A 20,859-nucleotide genomic window follows, 5' to 3' on the forward strand; every position below is an offset into this window, starting at 1 on the left:
CCTCCTGAGGGGACATGATGGCAAATACCACCAGGGAATGCAGCTGCATCCGCCATGTCCGAGCCTGGAGCCATTACCACATCTGGGGGAAAATCTATTCATGGGGAACCTACATGCCAGGTCAGCTCCCTTTTGGGAGATGAATCCTAAGCAGGCACAAACCCTGTTGGTGCCAGGGTCGGAGCGGCGCCCAAAGGGTTTCTGCCTGCTGAAGGCCTGGCCAGGAGCTCCCAGCTGGCAGGAGAACGTGAGCTGGAAAGTGCTGGGAATGGGATGACTCTGTGTGCCCTGGTATGGAAACCCAGCAGGAGCCAACGCAGCGAGCGGATCCCAGCCAGGCACAGGGATCCTAAACACAGGCCAAGCCAGTCTGCTGCAGGGCAAGTCACCTGCGCCTCCACCCTGCACGTTTTCCTTCACAACTTTTAATTTATGACCATTCTCCAACATGCAAATATGTGTTTTGCTGTAACCGACACTCTGAAAAGAAGGATTTGGATTTTAAGACAAACTTAGGGTATAAAACAAAAGCAAGCTAGCTTTTATTGATTCTTCCCAGTGAGTAAAATGGAGACAGCTTCCTTCCCAAATTCCTGGCACACATGCAAGCAAGCCACATTCATTTTAAAACCAAAACCAAACATGCAAACAATTACAGACCTGGGTTTTCTGCACTTTCTCAAGATTTCTTTTTAAGTTTTTTGCCTATCAAATAATCATGTTTAATGAAGAAGAAAAAATATTTTGAAGATGGAGTTTGGAATGCAGAGTAACAATGAAACCAGGAATTTTTTCTCCTCTAAAATCCAGCAGTGACAGACACCAGACTATGTGACACACCAGATAAGAGAGGGTTTGTTTTCAATGTTATTACTAGCTACGGAAAGCATAAAAATGACCACTTTGTCCCTTTTGACTGCCTCAAAGGCATAGTTCACTTTTTTTTTTTGTTTTTTACTTGATGTTAACACTGATACACTAAACCAGCTAACAGGCATAAGCAACTCTGAACACAAAAATCCAGTTTTCTTATGTCAAAACTTGCAGAAAAACATCCTTGCACTTGTCATGAAACACAGTGACACTGACTATTCTATTGACACTTTCGGAATTAGAAAAGCACGTTAAAGGACTTAAAAGGAAGTTTGGAACCCATGTGGTTACAGAGTTGGCAAAGAAAACACTTCCTTATAGATACCATCTGCTGGGCTCATATCTTGCTTTTACAGAAGTAACAGTGTGTCCTGTCTTAGGGGAAATGTGAAAAACTAACTGAAATCAAATTTTCAAATCTCTGGAGACCCATGATGCCAAGTGTGGATCCAGGCTGGCCTAAAACCAAGAAATCTGCCCAACTGCCCATCCTTGCAGAAGCAAAGAAGGCAGCCAACACTGCTGTCATCATTACTTTCCAAGGAAGCATACAACCCCGAGGGACTGCAGTGTCTGATCTGCAGTATCAAGGTTTGAAAGCTGATGGTGGGACCATATACTGTCTGGAGGTGCAGGCTTGGCTTCACAATTAAACAGACACAGAAAATCGTCCAGGAAAGCAAGGAAAGTCTCATTTGCTATGGGCAAGAAACAAAAATCAGCCCTAGCCATATTCACACTAGCACTTGGCTAATAAAATGTTCATAGACTTCAAGACTTCTCTCACCTTTGTAGGGGTGTCTCTCTTTAGCATCAAACTTGGTTCAGTTACTAGTACGAGTTACCTTTGCCAGCAATACTTCTTAGATGCATTTCAAACACGTACTGTCCTAGCTGGCTACAATCTTTTAGTTCATTAGGTGAACTTAGTCAATTTGGTGTTACATTCAAGTGATGCAGTAGCTTTTAGTTCATTTTGAATTTATCATAACTGTGCAACGTAGAAGCAACGGAAATTGCATGCATATTCGGTCTAAAAGAATGTATTCATGAGAAGCAGCAGGTTTTGACAAGCAAGAAGGCAAATGTTAGCAATAGCATCAGTCACAGCTCTTATGTGGTTAGCTTTGACTCTGCTTGAGCTCTGGGGATTAAGCAACCTCACGTGTTCCAGGGCTTGGGAAGTCAGAGGCTGTAGAAAGGTCTGGCTGCTGCTACCCTCTCTCAAATGCACACGAGCGGTTCCAGTGTGCAAGCACTGTCCTGGCAAGGGCTTTGTTAGCATTGTTGCCTCTTTGGGGAACAAATATCCAGAAGTACCAGCTTTTTGTGGAACTGATGATAGTCACTAATAACAGCTTTATTATCGAGGCAAATAAAATAATTATTGGAGATTTCTCTGTTTCATGGCATACAAGGAATAATAACTGTTGAAACAGACAATTTAACTTGGCCTTGATTTTAAATAGGATAAGTATTTGTTTTCTAAAACTCATCTTCTAACAGCACAAAATGGCGATTTAGTAGCTGAAGCACATTGGTGTCTTTCTCATGCATATATAAATTCTACTGAACCTCTGGAGTTATGTATTACATACCTTGCTAATGAAAGCTCTTAGAGAGGCAAACACATGCTTAAGAGCTGCTTCTGACTGTCCGTTTTTGAGAAAAGCAAGATGAATATCAAAAACCTTCTTCATGAGTGGATTATGACCATCGTTGCTTAAAAGCTGGGTCTAGAAAGAAAGGAGAGAGAAAAGTTTGCAGAAACTAGAAATGCCAGAAGCAAGAAATGACAGAGAGAATTTTGCATAATTAATCACATCAATTCTTTAGCCAGATAAGGAACAGGGACATTTCATAGTAGAAAACAAAACAAAAATATTTAACCACTTTTGCGTCATTAATTCCAAAGCCTCACTCAATTATCTGCACGAATTTCCACCAGTTCCCAGAGTCCCTTTAAATAAAAGAGCCTCTTAACAGCATAATTCACGTTCTGTTTTTCCTACTTGTTTTTATGAACCTCAACAAGAGTTTTGTTTGCAACCCAAAGAGAGAGAGAGAGAATGACATTAACACATCTTTTCACTGGAAGGATTCTTAGCTGCAGTTCATCAGTAGAGCTCCCTTGTCTTTACCAAACCTTGGCAGTTTGCACCTTGTAAGAACCCATCTCTCTTTTCACCTATACAAAGATGGTAATCCTCTTTATCCTAGAGAGGATTAACATAACTTGGTGTCAAAGTTATTTTGCTTATATCTACTTTTTCTGCCTAAAGACCTTTTTTTTTTTTTCTTCTAGACCAGAAAAGGAGGATTTGGGTCCTTTCCAAAATCTCGGAAAGTTCTTATTCCTGGGAAGTCCCATACAATCACCAGATGTGCATCTACAAGCTCTATCACGCACACCTGATAACGATGGCACGTACAAGCCCTGGGGGGTGGCCTCTGCTTGCAGGGATCTTTGGAGTCCTGCACAGGAGACTTGGCACCTCCTGGCATCTGGCAGGAACATGGAAGCCCTGTATTCATAGGAGATCAATCATCTCTCTTTGGTTGCCAGTTCCAAGGTTGCCCGGGCTCTAATTTGTCCTTGGCATCCTCTACACTTGTGGAGCTGGGTAAGTTTCCAATCCATACTCTTCATCTGAGCCCCACCTACTCCATAGATAAGAAAAGCATCAGCATTTTTCCTGCAGTATAGGGCACATTTCAGTGTGGTAACTCTGTTTGACCATAAAAGCAAAGCAGAAGCCCATTAAAGCGGAAGGGAATCCAGTCTATCCTGTGGTTTGAAAATCACATTGTTTTGCGGTTCGGCTATATTCAAAAAGAGGCAACTGTGAATGTCAAGCAACATTTAACTCTTGTTGCTAAAATTTTCTTCTGTTATCTAGCTATTATGCTGTAATTCAGTGTATGCATCCGGGCTGTTTTTTCCTTTGGAACAGGAGCAGAGGATAAGACCTTTCTCATTCTGTTGGTCAATGCATCTAAAAAGGAGATCTTCACTGTGCTCACTCTGAAATCCTTGTCCTTGTGACATTATGCAAGACACTGCTAGGAGCAGGACTCCCCTAACCACATTCCGAGGAAGAACTTTGCTGGAGCAATATTTCACCATTTTGCTGCCAACCTGGGGCTCTCTCCATCACACAGGTTTGATTCTTGCTGATGTCAATGACTGCCAAAAGTGTGATTCACAAAATGGAGAAGATTTATACTGGTGGTGCTGGTCCTGTCTGAACTGGTCATGGTAGCTGGAATGCCTTTGCCCAGAGACATCAGTGTGCAGCAGTGCAAAGAAATCTGGGCCTTGCTTCCAAGCAATTTCTGACAAAAACCGACAGTTCTAAGAATGCTAGACCTCCATTTCCCTCTCCTCTAGTCCCTGCAATACAGTTTCCTCTTATTCTATTTTCGTAACGCCTACACTCATGGTATAATGTCCACATAATTTTCCCTGGTCTTGCAGTTTAGAACAAATCGTAAGATTGCATAAGTGCGTAATTACTCTGAGATCCTGTGAAATACTCAGCATTTTGGAAAATAAACCAACTGCCAATCATTTGCCTGCCATTATCTGCCTCTCTAGGAGAGCAGATCACCAAAACAAACATACAGAAATAGAGCACGCATCTCTACAGTATTCTTGATTTCAGTGCTGACCTTGAAACTCTGTGTGAAAAAAGAGATGGTGTCCAGGACTGTCAGGCACACTTCAGTGGCAATATTGCCCTCCAGCAACGCCTGGTGCACAATATCAGCTTCTGATGTGCCTGCATCTGGGGATGGAAAGCAAATCAGGAACAAATGGTGCTCAACAATACGGCTCCCAGAAAGCCTAAAAGCTGATACACACATAGGGTTCTCCCCTGACACTTCTCTGCATGCTGGAGGATGAGGTAAGAATAGTGAGACATGGAATTTACCAGGTCCATTTGGAAAAGCTGTCTCAGGCTAATGCCACCCAACACAACACATGTCAGTATCTTCACTTAATCTCACTGTCTTCAAAATCTCAAAATGAGGCGACTCAAGTGGCCCCCATGGAGGGGAAATAGCAGTGTCTTTCAAGGGAGTGAAACTCAGCCATGTGAAGAGACTTAGAGCATGTCTTGGCCAAGGTCTCTGCAAGGGAACCAAGGTGAGGGCTGAACTTCTCCCCCAGAGCAGCTGTCCCTGCTCTCTACCCAAACCAGGGGGTCTCCCAGGGAATCTGAGTCAAGACCAGTGAGAGGGGAAAGCTACACAAGTACTAAGTCCCAGGGCTGATTTTTAAGGGACTGACTGAAATTTCTCCATGCCCACTTCCCCAGATTTAGAAATGTTGCAGAGATACCAGTGATCACGGTACTTCTCTAGAGCTTAAACATCCCAAAGCAACAAGGAGCAAATGAGAAAAGGCTGCATGCGGTTTTTAAGAAGCTAAAACACCACAGTCCCACTTCATTCCTCTGTACATACTGTGATTAAGAGTGAAGGAGGTCTCCAAGCTGCCCAGATGCTGAAGTCGTGCCTGCATCCCTCCAGGTCTGCTGCGGAGCACTGGCATCGTCTGAGATTTCCTATCAGCTCCCACATGCTTGGATAACCAGGCATCGTGCACCCTGCAAGGGCAAGCTAAGGCTGAGGATTTGGACGAGCAGCAGCAGCCACCTCACTACAGGTTACACGAGGCGCTTGTCTGGGGTCCTGGCCACGCTCCGATGTGCTAAGCTCATGCTGGACAAGTCCAGCAGGGTTGTCCCCAGCTATCCTGGTCTCAGCAAAGCTGGTCTGGCCTGCACGCAATGGCCCTAATGAAGCAGCAGAGATGCAGCCCACGACTCATGTTTCTCCTGCGCTCACTGCAAGGCCATTGCAAACACGTGCAGCCAGTGGGGATCCCTGTGCTCTCATGCAGGGCACTAAGATGACGGGATGCTGCTCTGGCTTCCTGCGTGCCCGGATTGGCCTGGCATGGGCACACGAGCTCCCTTCCTGCTGCAGCAGCAGCTGGGAGGGCAGGACGGAGCCCTGCGGCGCCCCGGTGGAAAAGGGCAATACCTGGCGATGTTTCTCTTCCCCACGTATCTGAAGTGGAACAAACACACTCTAGAGAAGAAGAAGAAAAAAGTCTCAGAGATCCTGCAGATTAGGAAAAACTCAAAGCATTTCAAATCAAAAGTGGCCTTGCCTGTGGACACACGCATGAAGGTTTCAAGCTTATGCTTATGTTTTCCTCGAGCTCATACCCATAGTCTCTGAAACCTCCCTGCGGGCAGCTGAGTGCCCTCTCTGCCACAGTCTGAGCTGCTGCATTCAGGACAGCAGCCACTCCACCTTGCTTTGGCAAAAGAAATTGCCTGGGGCAGGGGAAAATTATTTTGCTATATCCTGGCCAGACACCTTTAGTGGTGCATAGGGATGTGGGCATTTTGAGAGACACAGGGCAGACATTTCTTCTTTGCCAGCCCTGCACAACATGAGGTTTAACAGTGCAAAGGTGCAGAGTTTGAGCCTCCTGATACTCACTCCAGAAGCACAAGGACATTGATCAGTTCTTGAGGGGTGAATTTGTTCCAGTAAGCCAAGAGAGTATCTGAAAGAAAAAAAAAATCAAATGAGATTAAAAATCAAGCAAATATACATACATAACTTTGAGAACAAAGCTGCCAGTGATGGTCTCCTGCCTTTCTGGCTGCCCATGCGAGACACCAACCTTCAGAGATCATCTTCACAATGTAGAGGTAGCACATGAGGAGCGTCCGGATCTCAAACTGGTCCAGGCGGCTGCAGTGCGACACGCTGCTCCTCGTGGAGCTTCTGCGGATCTAACGGGACACGGGCATGAGGCAGAGGCCAGCGTGGCCCGGGTGGCTCAGGCTGTGCCAGGGGAGAGCCTGGGGCCAAATACGGCCCCACATGTGGGACAACGTGGGCACAGCAAGTGGCTGGGCACGGTGGCCTTCCTGCTCTCCCTGCTGCTTGCAGCCCAACAGCACCACTCCTGATGTGTTTGGAGACATCCCATCCATCAGGGCTGCTGCTCATCCAGCGGGCCCCTGTCTGGAAATCCTGGATAAATGGCCAAACTCTTTTCTGCCCAGAAAAGAAATGCTGGGTGGAGAAGGATGACATATCCAGCTAAACACATGGCAACTCTGCTTTCACTTCCCCTGCTTTCTAAAGTTTGCTAGAGCTTTTAAATTCCATGACATTTTTGAAGCCAGTTCTTGTCAAACAAAATAGTTCCCTAGCTTTCAAGATGCAAAGCAAGATTCTAAGTTTGTTTAAATAGATACACTTTAAAACAAAACGCCAGTGAGCAAAAAAAAAAAGAGCATTCTGCTTAAAAAAGAATCCTTTTTTTTTTTTTAATTATTTTGAGAAGTTTTCCCCTCCCCCCATTTGATGACTTAGCCAAAGATAACTGAAATACTTCTGGTGAGTCAATCTGTGTGGGAAAGGCTGATTATGCTGTGGTGGAAAGACCAGATTTTCAACGTTTCACCATTTTTTTGCATTCTCCCTGCAAGCCCTAGCCATAACCTTGGACAAACAGCTACAGCTAAGCTCTAAGCAGGACCCTTCTTTTTAAGCTGTGCCTCACATGTTTGGAGAGCAACCCAGAGGTCTCATTTGTTGTTTATTCTTGGACAGATTGTGGATGTGAGTCATAAGAAAACAGAATTAAACACTCACTTTAGAGCCGGAGATATGGCGCTAGACCCAGGACTTTGCAGCTGACCCATGCCTAACTACCAAGCTCACCCAAAGAGAACAGGCAACGAGCAACCTGTCTAAAGCTGTGACCTCTGCGCTGGTCACAGTGCTGCTTTTGAAAGGCTTTGTGGATATGATATTTATTAACATTAAAGGAATTCTCAGCTACTCTGAAAAATGTCCCTTCTAGGACATGGGAGAGGGTGATGGGGACAGAGCTGAGAACATTGATTCCTGCAAACCAGCCGGGCGTTGCTGCCAGCAGAGCTGGAGCACATCCTTAGAGCACTGCTGCATGCAAACGCTTGGGTATTCATGTGTTTGGATAAACTTGGTCCCATATTTCTCCTATTTCTTTCTTGTATTTCACACAAAGGAGCTGCGAATGCTGCACCTCCCCTGAGCCTGTCAGGGCACAGCCGGTAGGAGCCCGGATAATCTCTGCCTTACTTGTTATAAAGGCCAAAGCTGTTAAGGGCTCAGGGATTATCCTGGCCAATCTGAGACATGTGCAAAGTGCCTGGGGGAAAAATCAGAGCTGGGTTGTATAAATACCCAATTTCCATACATGCAATGTGGAAATAAAGACAGTACATGCTTTTGGAATCCTTGGGGCCAGGCCTTTCTGCGGTTTGACCAGTCGCCTGGTGTATATTTGGGTTTATGGTTGTTAATCTTGTGCTGGCTTTCCTAGAAGTGCCTCATCTTCTCTGAAGTCCCTGGCCATGGGAAGCCTCATGTCACAGCTGGGAGTGCTCTGCCTCCCAGCTGTGCATGGACACCAGCTCCCAGCTCCATGGATGAGGCTGCTCAGGCAGGCTCAAACCCATCCAAGCACAGAGAATACAGCTGCATGTGGAGAGTGTACTGCAGGAGCTGAGGTTTTCCTGCTGGATTTTGCCTTTCATGTTTTTCGACATTTTCAGTCACTTTTCAACAGCTGGTATTTTTAGCTCGGGGATTGTCAATGATGGAAAGCATACCAGATCGGAGAGTCTGAGCTCCCCTATTAAACATGAAGCCATTTGCATCCAGGGACATTTTTAAGCTGGCTTTTGAGGACACAATCACAGGCAACTCCTCCTCCCACCCCGTTTCTCTTCTGGCACATCCCAGGCATGGGCCACGGACCTGTGTGTTCCTTCTAAGCCCAGATACGTTACATTTTCGCACTGATCCGGGGAACCTGTTGCCCCCTCCGAGTTCAGGGATCCTTTTGAGTCTTCTCGCTTTATCCCATGTCCGTTTGGAAGTGCTGCTCCACAGGCTGTAAAAAATAACAAGCCCCACGATGACACCATTTGCACCTACACTCTGCAGGGCGCTGGCCCATCACTGACATTGCAAGGAGCAGGCGATTTGGACAGAAGAAATGGGGATTTGCTGGTTAATCTGGAAAGAGCAACCAGGATCACATAAAAGGGAAAAGAATTAGAGCTCTGAGAACATGTTTGTCCTCTGAGAGGTAGTTTAGGTGAAGGCTGTTTAGGAGGTTTGAAATACTAAGCACTAGTAATAGCTTAATTTAAAACAAGGAGAAATTTAAAATTTGGGAGAACTAATTTACCTGTATCTTTGTCTGCAATCAGACTGGATCTGTTTGAAGGAGATGCAAAATTGCACATGAATTCATCTCTGGAAGCCTGCAAAGCAAGAGGAGGCTTTTTTTCCAACAGGGAGACACAACACTTCTTCAAAGTAAGGAAGAGAATAACGAAGCAAAAGGCAAATCAGAGCAGTCTTGTAAAACACAGATGAAAAACAAAATCAATTTTCTTACTTTCATAACAAGGAGACAAATGACTTGGGAAGCTGCACAATGAATTCCAAAGCATACTGAGGTGAGTTATAGCAATTTTTTTCTTCCCCCTTTTTTTTAAATCATTTGATCTGAAACTATTTGAATGTTTTTACTTATTTATTTATTTATTTATTCCTTTTATTTTGCTCCGAACATGAAGGGCTGAGCCCGCTTGGGAACCACACATTGCCCTCAGGCAGACAAGGCAACTCCCAAGCAAAGTCGCTTGGAGTCTAAGGCTGAGTCCTGTTGCAACTCATTGCACTCGGAGGGACTCACCTCACCTCGAGTATGAGGCACAGAGCACAGGGATACATTAAATGACAGCAAGCAACAGGCTTGCTCCACAGCCAGTGCTGCAACCGGGACAAGCTCACAGGAAAAGCAGAATTAAGGCAAACAGCGCAGGGCCACAAGGATGATCAGGGGCCTGGAACATCTGCCCTGTGAGGAGAGGCTGAGGGAGCTGGGCCTGTTCAGCTGGAGAAGAGAAGGCTGAGAGGGGACCTGAGCAGTGTCTAGAAGTACCTCAAGGGAGGCAGTGAGGAGGATGGGGCGGCCTCTTTTCACTGGTGGCCACCAACAGAACTAGAGGAAACGGCCGGAAACTGAAACACCAAAAGTTCCACAGGAACTTAAGGAAAAAAAATTTAACAGTGAGGGTGCCAGAGCCCTGGAACAGGCTGCCCAGAGAGGTTGTGGAGTCTCCTTCTCTGGAGATCTTCAAACCCGCTTGGACGCAGTCCTGTGCCACGTGCTCTAGGTGACCCTGCGTGTGCAGGGGTTGGACTGGATGATCCCTAGAGGTCCCTTCCAACCTTGAGCATTCTATGATTCTGGGATGCTATGATTACTGTGGGGAGAAATAAATAGCTGTTTCTAAAGCTATTCCCAGCCACACAGGGCAGGGTGAGTGGGTCTGGGGAGGAGAGAAGAGCCGGTGCCCGCGCGTTGCTCACCGGGCTGGCGGCCGCACCGGGGCAGAGAGGATCCCGGGCGGCCACGCGCTGGATGTTCTCCAGGAGCAGCCCGAAGAGCGGCAGGTAGAGCTGGGCGATCTTCGCCTGCTGGTTCTGAAACACAGACGGGGAGGAAAATGCAGTTGAGAGCCCAGGGTTTCAACAGGTTGCAAGTTAAAAAGGAAAACACTTGAGCTGATGGTTTTTACACATTGCAAACTTGTTTGGCTTCTCATTGGCACTTGTGGAGTGGCTGTTAGGTGTCACCATTCCAACTGCTGCCTTCGGGCGGACAGGGACTCTGGAGCCTGAGTGACATTCCCGGTCATTCAGGAAGCATGACAAACTAAATCCCGGATTTCCTGACTCTCTCACTGGCACTTCATTTGCGCAGGCTGATTTTCAAGTTCAGCGCCCATGAATAATGAAACAAAAATATCTGTTCCTCGCCTTGTGATGACAACTGCTTCCAGTCAGGAACTCTCCATAGAAAATGTTTCTGGATGAGAGGGTTTTTAGGAATGGGTGTCATTTGGATTGACTGATACAGATTTGTTTTATTAGGTTTTAGAATGATCAAAGACGGTCTGCCAGGCCTTTTCTAAATGCAAGACTCGCACCCCAAATCCTTTTTTGTTAAAAATTGATTACTCTGGACTCAACAGAAAAGTTCAAAAAAGCACGCAAGGCTTTAAAATTGAATCATGGATTTAAACTGACACAGTAACTTAAATTTTTGTTCTGATTCATGGCGATAAAAATAAAAGAAATCTTGAAAGTGCCCATCGGTCAAGAAAACTGAGTTGTTCTATGGCAACGAACACAGGGTTTCTGCAGCCGGAGGGAGCCTGTGCCAGCAGCCTCGGGCACATCCAGACCATCCTGCCAGAGAGATGATGTCTCATTCCCAGGTCCATCCTGCACGAGCGCCAGGCGGACTCCTGGCCACATGGCCCTGAGCACAACGGAGGCTCAGAAATCCAGTGGGATTAATTTCAAAACGCATGAAGCAAACGGATGCTGAATTAATGTGAGGATTTTTGGGCACCCAGAAGAGCAGGCCACCTCTGAGCTGGCAAGTCACTGCTGCTGTACTGCGTCTGGGACCCGGCACACGCCACGGCTCTGCTTCCAGGCAGTGCAACCACCAGTGATCTCACTGCACACAAAAGCAGGCTGCATCCCGCTCAGCTCTGCTGCCAAACGGGCTGAGAAGCAAGAGGAGGGGAGCTGGTGCCAGTGCTCTGTCCCAGGAGGCAGCCCGTGTTCCCAGGTCAAACCGGGAATGCAGCAGATCAGGAGCAATTAGAGGAGCTAATTTGGAAGCAGAGATTGGCTTGCAGTTTATAGCAAGGACCACCTGTACCTGCACAGGTAGTTCAGTGCTTTCAAGGTCAACAGGGTTCAGCATCAAGGAAGGGACCAAGTCCATCCCCGAGCTCTTGTGGTGCCATCACAAGCTAATGCTCTGCCTGGAGAAAGCTGCAGAGCGACCCAGCGGAAAGACAGCATCCCATGGGAATGCTCTGATTTACTAATTAGTAAAACATGCAGTTAACTTGTAACAGAGATCAGTTCCATATTCTAATTAGAGTATAATAATACAGGATATTAATTTAACCCCAAGTCCAGAGCACTGATGTTGCTTAATTTTGAACAGCCTCCTGGCTAATGGTAGCTCAAGTTCCTTATTGGCTCAGAGCTTTATTACCTAAATCCTCAGCATGGGTTAGAGTAATGAGCAGTCTGCAATGAGCAGACTGAATTACTTGTTTTCCTGGATCATTCCTAGAACTATTACTACACCACCATAACCATCAGCAACTTAGAACAGTGCTCTAAAAGGCAACTAGAGCACCCTAAAATGCACCATGCAAAATCTAAAACTCTGATGTGCGTCTTTGCAGGAAATTCAATAACACTATTTTTAAAATCCAACAAAACATGCCCGACCTTGTGCTGGTATCTGTTGTCGAAGGCGTGCTTTATCAAGAGATTTTTTAAGACCGCGATGGCCGTACATCTGATATCGTAGTTGTCCTGCAAGGCGACGGAGGCTTCTCGGAGAAGCATCCCCACCAGGAAATGATGCCGGCAGTACTCGTCCGTTAAACTGTATTCGAGATTTACATCTGAAAGAAACAGCAAGACAACGGTTAAGGGAACTGTTCCTAGAATCTATTCAGAGCAAGACAGAGGGGTCCTGTAAGCCAAAACAGTTCATAAGGCCTGTTCATACCTCGCTCTCCTACAGTGCAGGAACCCTTTAATAGGTTTGAACTGAGTACAGCCTTTTCTCCCAGGAGATTAAGCCATATCAAAGATCCTTCCTTCCTCCAGTTGAGGATAATCATTAATTTTGGCCCCTCACAGTTTCAGCAGCAGCTAAATGAAGGCTGTCTATGGTGTCAGGCTTTTCAAAGACTAATTGTAACACCAGAGATGGCTGAATCATGTAGGGACAGCTCTGCTTGCTGCCTGGGGACAGCTTTACTCCTGACAGGGGGTGATCTGAATCCCCAAACTGCCCGGAGGGGTAACGGGCCGAGCAGAGGGTGCATTTGTGACGGTCACCAGGAGACGTGTCCCTTTTAGCCAGGGTCAGAGAGCGGAACGGAGGCAAATGCAGCTGCTAAGCCTGAGGGATGCAAACAAGGACAGGGTGCCAAGTGACCACTGCTGTGGCTTCCAATAGATTATACGGCCGGGCTTTCCAATCCCCCTGTGAGGAGCCAGGGCTGGATGCCAGCAGCTGCTTGCCACAGACTGTGAGAGTTCATTAACAGATGTTACAAGCTGCATGGACTTAGAGAAGGAAGGCAGCCCATCATCTAACCACCTTAGCTTAACTGCTGCCTCCTGGAGAGGCAGGCAACACCCACACTGTGCCCAAAGCAGGGGCTGCTGCAAGGGGAAGGCATCACTGCCACCAACTCGCTTGGATAAGGTAGGGAGAAGCGACGGAGCCAGATTGTGCGCTCGGGCTGCTAGGAATGAGCTTGCCCTGACACTGTTACCTCTTTTGGGCAGCTCAAAAGAGATCACAGCTCCTTGGGCAGAGTCTGATCACGGTTTCAAGGGGCAAAGCTTGTGGCAGTTAAGTCTCCCGGAGGGATAACCCCAAAGCTGCGCGTTCTTTCCCCAAAGGGAACAAATGCCGTGTGCTCTGCTTGGATGGTTTCTTGAAAACCCCACAGGTGTAAAAGTTTCTCTGTGGTGAGACATAATGCACACACAGAGCTTTGAAAATCCCAGCCAAAGGGTTCCAGCAGCTCTGTCCTGTTGCTACAGAAGATATTTTTAAGTTGATTGATTCATAAGTAACATTTACTGGTTTGTGAAAGTCTCATTCAGAGGAAAGGGAAAGCAATCTGGAGCATTATCTAACTTTCATTGTTAGTCATTTTGCAAATGCCTAAGTGTCACACATCACGGCTGTTTCATTAACTGGATGCAAGCTAGTTGATTGGTGGCTGCATATTTAATTTGACATTAGAGCATTCAGTGAACCTGAGGCAAATTGTTCCACAGCAAATGAAAAAAAAAAGTCTAATTTATGTGTAAAAAGGGACAAATAAAAAGATGGCAAAACTTAACAGGAAGAAGCAATGCTCCAGATCTTGAAAAATGGGACAGCACTTCATGTTTTCACATTACTTGTAAGGCTATTGCTTAACCTCCAGCTTTCATCAATCTCTTGTCCTTTTGCCATGGCAGGATTGCAAAAACGACTCCGTGCTGCTGTTGCGAGGCCGGGCTGCAGGGTCTGCTGGGGCTGATGGAAGCCGCCTGTCCCCAGGCGAGGCCGCAGAGCAGCCGGCACCCTCCTGTTAGCGGAGGCTTTTCCGAGACGCTGCTCCAAGCTGCCTTGGAGCCTCGGCAGGATGTGGTCACAAGGACGTGCTCTGCCCGCTGCCTTCCTGCACCGATTCTGCGGCAGGAACCCCGGGGGCTGCTCCTGTTTGCAGTAAGGGAATAGCAGAGGGGATCAGCGGGCACGTTCCCCCTCCTGTCGAGCAAGCCCATCTCCTCTGTGATGAGAGCACGGCAATCCATGGCTCTAGGGGCTCCTGTAATCCCAGGCCTGATCACGAAAACAGATGAGTTTGCAACAGAGATGCCCCATTTCAAGTCTCCACCGTGGCAGTCAGAGCACGAGCACCACCCAAAGGGGCTTCTGCTGAATGAGGATTGACCGCTCTGCTGTCAGAGAGGCAAGCGAATGGCATCATTGCCCTTATTTTAAAATATACGTTTTAAAAATAAAACCTCACCTGGCAAGTGCCTAGTCTTAGTAAAACAGAGGAGAAAAGATGAGCTGCTCCTGCAGCTTTTCAGATTATCTATTGCAAATGCAGAGCTGAATGCTAACCAAGAAAAAGCGTTTGTAGGTTATCGTGCTACAAACACGCAATGAGCGGGCGCTGGGGCCACTTTTAGCATTGCACTTTTTTAAGCTATGCCAGACATGTAGCCAAGCTGATGTGAGTGTAAACAGATTAGCAGATGGCTCAAAAAGCTCAGAGAACATGCCACAAGAGGGGAAAAATGTGAGTTATTGTTGCCCCAGCCACCTGGATGTAAAGGGAAGCATTATGGGATTTGTATGACTGCACCCTAAGGCTCTGCCAAGCATCCCATTGCTTCCATCAAAATAAATCCACTAAGCTTTCACATGGAAAGATGCTAAAATTCACTCTCATCTCCGGTATTTGGCCAGCCTGTGAGCACTCAAACTTTGTAATCTTTGGTGTGTATTTCTAGCACAGATGAGGCATCACGACCCAGAGAGAACGTACATCCACACCAATCTTAGGGAGCCGGCCAGGAACGCTCCCGGCTCAGGGCTCTGTCCTTACTGCCACTTGCAGCAGCTGCAGCCAACTGTGTAGTTATCCAGCGTCGACCCAGGTCCTCAGCACCCCGCTCTGCCCTGCGGCGAGCAGGACCACGCGGGACACGGCGAGGCCGCGAGCCGAGGCCGGGCACACGGCAGCACCGCACGTACCCACACGCTCGGTATGTGCCGGAGGCTGGCGCGGGCCCAAGCTTGAGCACAACCCCGAACGCGGAGCGAGCGGCTACGCTCTTGTTCCAAGGTGAAAGCAGGAGGGATCTAAATCTTTTGGCCACAGAGAGAGCTGGCAGCAGAGCAATGAATTGGATCTGTCCTCCTGCTGCCCTGATCAACGAGACATCCTGCCTCTTGGGAAATGCTGATGGTTGCGGGAGCAAAGGATTGCACTTGTACTATTTAATATAGGTACTGTAATAAAGGCAATTTCTTTTGGACACTGTTAATCTGATGCAAATTTAAAGACAGAAAATACTGAAAGGACTGATTGCAGACCAGTCCGGAGCTCAATAACTTATAAGCAGCAAGGCTGTATCTTTTCCCATGATTAATGTAAATCAGGCTAACCAAGACATACATTTATTTGACACTAATCCCAGTTCCACCTGGTCAGAAGGCTTTGAGAGCAATAAATTTCAGCTTTCTAGACAGTCTCTTGAGGAATTACCTACCTTGAACTCGCTGCAGCTTGGGTTTAGAAAATGTCATTGGTAAGTTCAGAGGAATGTAATGCTCATGGTTGCAAATGGTTTGAAGAAATTCAAACTTGTATTCAACCAGGAGCTGAGGGGGGGAAAAAGACAAATAAAATATGGTCACAGTTAGACCCATTTGCTCTCAGTTCAGTGTGTTTCTTGCACAGAGAGTCCAAACCTCAGTAATAATCAGCAGATTTTTCTCTGGTCCTTTGAAGTGTCACTGCATGCAACTGTCACTTGAGACAGGCAATTCTTTTATTGTCCAGACTTTCCCTCTCACGCATCCATTACCTTTGCCATCTGTACCATTAACCAAACCCTCCTTCAGTTCAACTGCTTTGACTCTTTATATTGTTTTAAAGCATAGATGCATATGGGCTCTTGGCCCAGATAAAGAGGTCTCTGCCTCCAGAAGATGCTGCAGGAATTGTGTTAAAAGGGCCTCCAGGAGGGTTATAAAATAATCCTTGCAAAGGTTTGACTGCTGCAGATAAGTACAACTGCAAGCCATCTTTCAAGAAATACCCTGCTTACCTTAGGGTCTTTTGGGCTGAATCCAGAAATGTAATCATTTATCAAGTTAAAAACAAATCCTCTATCCATAAAGGTCAAACAGCGCTGCAAAAAGCATAACAACAAGTGAACAATTATTACAGAAAACAATAGTCTTAAATGTTCTCTGCACTACCACCCTGCCGGCAGTCAAATTTGATCTCCTCCAGGCTGCTGCTCACTTCCCAAAATTCACTGAACCGATTCTCTGAAACTACTTGGATGACCTCACTTAGGTCTCTAGTGGACAACAGAAACACTTAAAATGAGAGCACACATATTTCATCTCAGGTTTTGAACAGCTGTTGGGCATGACTAAAAACCCCAGATAACATATGGGGGATCATAGCTTCTTTCTGTCCCTCTGAAAGTCAACCCCCTGATTTTTCAAGTCTGAAGAAACTGCTGAGATGATTGAGTACAAACATCTGTTTGCTCGTTGCTTACTTCTAATCGTTTTTTCCTTAAAGCCTGGGAGAAGGAAAGAAATTGCTGACCTTCAGGAAGTTAGCCAAGCTAAAATTGACATTCCTGGACTCCTCGGGAATTTCATTATAGCGAATGGTCACATGAGGAACGATGGCAAGCAGCAACGAATGCAGGGCATGCTGGTAGGAGTCAGGGAAGCGCTGGCCTCTGGGGAGCTGAAACCAAAGGCATGTCATATAGCAAACAGCACTGAGTGCAGGCATAAATTTCCTTTAGCATTTGTTTAGGTTATTTCCTAACAAAACATCGACACAGAGAGCACTGGCTGAAACTCCAGTAGCCAGCATCAGAAAAAGAGGTTGCACAAACCGCAACAAGCTTGTGAACTTTAAAATTATTATGGGAGAGGAAAGGGCAAAAGGAAAAACAAAGGAAAAATAAAAAGAAAAATAAGAAAGATCTGACTAGCTTTTCAGCTTGTCAGAGCTTGTATAATGGAAGAGAATTACAGATTTTTTTTTTGCAATAATTTTGAGGGAGTTAGTTTGTGATGGCTCCATTATGTAGAAAACTAATATAGGAAAATAATACATTTTTACCTTAATTTTGTTTTCTTCCAGTAAGTATATTGCCATCGACTTTGCCAGTGCTTCAAAGAAAAACCAGGAGTACTGGAAAAAGCAAAAAACACTCTTAAACTTCTCAGTGTGACTGACTGTGTTTGACTATGTGGGGAAGAAATGGTGTATGAAGGAGGGTTTGGATTTAAACAGACCTTTAAACTAAACTCCTCGCTTCTTGCCATGTCCCAAATAAGCCTTTTTTTTTAACTACTGACCTTGAGCAGCTTATTGATGGCTAGAAAATCCGCCGATTGCTTCAGGATGGTGGCCATGGAAAGGCCCAGGATCTCGTGGGTGAGCTTGGCCTGCGTGGCGCTGGGTTTCTCGGCGCGGAAGGCGTACTGCGAGGCAGGAGGGACGGCGTGAGAGCGCGCGGGCACCCGGCGCGGGGACACGCGGGGCGGCAGGGGGTTGTGACCCACCTTTAGGAAGGAGCGCAGGTAGTGCTCCAGGCCTTCCTCGTGGCACTTGGACACGATGTGCAGGAGGACCCTGAGGAAAAACACCGTTTGGGTTCAGCATGCGGCAAGTTCCTGGGGCTCATGGACGCAGTGGCTGCCTGGGCCTTATTCAACCCCCTAAACCCCATCCCTGGTGTGCAAAGAGCCCAGTTTTCCAGCCGACAGCTGGGATTTTCTCCAGCCATCCCTATCTGCTGCCTCTTCTGCATGTGTGGCTGTGCCGTCCCTGCCGTAGCCCCTCAACGAAGCATGTGGAGCCGAGCTTCCCAAATCCTTTTCCCCACTTTCGGATGAGGTGTCACCTGCACTACATGTTCTCCACCTCAGAGGTGAGGTGGAGGCTGCCACCACCTTTTCCCTCAGGGTGTGCCAGGATTAACATCCTGCGGCAACTCCAAATTACTCACAACTCAGTATCAGGCACCTGAGCACACTCAGGCACCAGCTACATCTAAAAGAAACAGATTAATTTGTCTGCACCTGGTTCTCCGGTGTCACCCAAGAATGGCTTTATTGACAGGGCTGCTAAGTGCAGAGCAAACGCTCGGGATTCCTCCACACCCTGCAGCTTATCACACACTGAGCCTGTCTTCACCCTAAGCCTTTCCTAATGCTACTGGGAGTGCTAATTAACAACTGTAACACTAAAAAAAAAAAAATCCACAAAACCAATACAAAAAGCCCACAAAACCTCTGCTGAGAAAGGGGAAAATGTCTCCATGGTTGTTACACTCTGACTTTTCCCTGAATCTCCTGAATTGATTAACTCTGAAGGCTACTTTTTACTGAGTTTATAGCATGTGTATCCTCCTCACTCCCTGCTATTTGCTATATCGTTTTCTCACTGTTGTCTCACAGTTCACTGGGGACAAGCGGGTGGTGGAGAACTCCAGGGACCTTCACGGAGGTGCCAAGCACCCGGCTTCCTTCACCAACCCCGGGGATTCACATTCTCCCTGCAGTCAAATGCAGCAACAAACTACCCTGCTTTGTCCCAGACCCCACAGGCCAAATTGTGGGGAGATTTTATGATCAGTTTATCAGACACGGTTGATTTCAAATTCCACTCTGAAAGCCTGGATGACAAAACAGTTGTTATGAAACACGGAGCTAAGCCTGGAAAGGAGCAAACAGAGCTTTGCAAACCCTCTAGGGCTGAAGGTAGGAGGTTTCAGCAGGTGGTTGGAGGCTCTCGGTGCCCAAACCGGCCCTCAGGCTTCAGGACAGCCAGATGCTTTTGGCCTGGGGATGCAAAGTGCTTTCCAGAGCTGGAGCAAGCTCTCCATAGAGCATTCCCCTTGGTGTTACACCACTGTGCGGAGGAGGCATCAGCCTGGATGTTTTGAATCGAACCGATTCACTCAGCAAGGGAAGTGCTTTTTGCAGGCCTAGCAGTGTCCCTCTGCTGCGACCTGGCCTTGGGCAGCACTGCCCTCTTGGGGCTGCAGAGCTCAACTAAAGAAAAGCTCCTGGGCTACGTGGTCTGGGCATATGCAGCAGGTACTTCCCAACACCTGGGAATTTTAGCAATGGGAGAGTGGCCCACAGGGTCTCTGAGGGAACCACGTCTGCTCCCCGCAGCCCAGGATGCTCTCACGGAGGCTGGAGCCTTTCAACACTGCAGCAACTCGGCTGCCTTCACACCCAGGAGCATCCCACCAGCAAACCCTGCCCCAGGTAACAGGGGGGCATCCTTAACCTCCCCAGTGAAGCTTTTGAACCAAATAAAGTGGCAGAAAAGAGAAGTATCCCGCTCCCAGGTTCCAGCCTGGCATCCTTCAGGAAGGAATCTGCTGAACTCTGCAGGATCTTTAAGAGAAAAGTCATTTTGGGAAACTGCTCATGAATTTGTTGTCATAAAGGAAAAAATATGTTTCCTTTGAAAAATAAACCAGGAAGGTTCATTTCCATGCGCATCACAGGCTTAAACATCCCCTTAGCTCCCCACTGTCAGCACTGCACCTTCCCAGCAGCAATAAAACAACAGTTTTCCCCACAGAACTCTCTTTTCTCCATTTGTACATGCTCTCGGAACAAGGACTCCATGCTGTGCCATGCCACCCACATGTGCTAGGAGAAAAGAGCAACCGGTGCTGCATGAAGCTGCTGGGAGCCTGCCTGGCCAGGCCATGCTGCCTCTTAGCACCTCGTAGTGGGAAACCACACCATCATTTGCACTCTACTTTGTGGTTTTGCATTTATGACTGAAGAAAGATGGATGGTTTACCAGACACTCACATGGTGCAGTTGACAGCTACTTCATCTTCCTGGGTCACATTTGTAAGGACTCTAAATAGTTGCATAAGAATTACAGGTAGAAACTGAATCATTACTTGGATCTCCATGGCGTGCAAACACTAAAACAAATGTTCAAAACACAGACACGTTTAGTTCAATATTTTACAGATGTTGTGAAATATTTATAGTCCACAGACATTTCTGTGGCAATAGGACAGGCATTAGCAAATGCTTCAGGGTGTGGGCTTCAGCCTGTCCGGGGCAGGAGACTTGGACCTCCACCACTGCTTACTCATAGAGCCTTCAGGGAACAATATGAATCACTCATGGCAGGTATTAATCTTCCTCTCAGATTTGTCCAGGCAGCTATGACTTAACCAGAAGTTACATGCTATGATATGACCCTAATGTCCCAAACCCTGAAAGTCCCTGAGACCAAATGCCAGGGAGGCAGGAGAAACGTAAACAGACCATTAAGATGTCACCCAGGAGCCTTGAAGCAGGACTAATCTGTTACAAACAGGAACAGCACAAAGAAGGGATCACTTGCCTATCAGCAAAGCCTTGAGGAACCAGCTGTGAACCGGTTTTCCTCAGAAACATCATCTAAGTGTGAGGAAAGAGGGGAAAGCAATTCTGCCTGGAGGCAGCACACGGCC

General features: G+C 46.9%; 1 protein-coding gene across 1 annotated transcript in view; it reads right to left on the reverse strand.

Moving 5' to 3' along the window:
- DOCK11 (dedicator of cytokinesis 11) overlaps positions 1 to 20,859 on the reverse strand; it is a 73,303-nt gene that overhangs the window by 14,019 nt on the left and 38,425 nt on the right. Inside the window, exons 24-40 of the mRNA XM_088538473.1 lie at positions 20,201 to 20,319; positions 17,924 to 17,993; positions 17,717 to 17,842; positions 17,478 to 17,549; positions 16,947 to 17,093; positions 16,432 to 16,515; positions 15,871 to 15,982; positions 12,298 to 12,476; positions 10,345 to 10,458; positions 9,152 to 9,227; positions 8,748 to 8,851; positions 6,581 to 6,692; positions 6,394 to 6,460; positions 5,926 to 5,973; positions 5,344 to 5,486; positions 4,546 to 4,661; positions 2,472 to 2,609 (exon numbers count right to left, since the gene is read on the reverse strand). Of these exons, the coding sequence (XP_088394599.1) occupies positions 2,472 to 2,609; positions 4,546 to 4,661; positions 5,344 to 5,486; positions 5,926 to 5,973; positions 6,394 to 6,460; positions 6,581 to 6,692; positions 8,748 to 8,851; positions 9,152 to 9,227; positions 10,345 to 10,458; positions 12,298 to 12,476; positions 15,871 to 15,982; positions 16,432 to 16,515; positions 16,947 to 17,093; positions 17,478 to 17,549; positions 17,717 to 17,842; positions 17,924 to 17,993; positions 20,201 to 20,319 (1,827 nt within the window). The remainder of the gene's footprint in view (positions 1 to 2,471; positions 2,610 to 4,545; positions 4,662 to 5,343; positions 5,487 to 5,925; positions 5,974 to 6,393; positions 6,461 to 6,580; positions 6,693 to 8,747; positions 8,852 to 9,151; positions 9,228 to 10,344; positions 10,459 to 12,297; positions 12,477 to 15,870; positions 15,983 to 16,431; positions 16,516 to 16,946; positions 17,094 to 17,477; positions 17,550 to 17,716; positions 17,843 to 17,923; positions 17,994 to 20,200; positions 20,320 to 20,859) is intronic.

Source organism: Tinamus guttatus, unplaced genomic scaffold, assembly GCF_059628265.1.
Source record: "Tinamus guttatus ecotype Peru unplaced genomic scaffold, ASM5962826v1 Tinamus_guttatus_pri_ptg001087l, whole genome shotgun sequence".
Lineage (NCBI taxonomy): Eukaryota > Metazoa > Chordata > Aves > Tinamiformes > Tinamidae > Tinamus > Tinamus guttatus.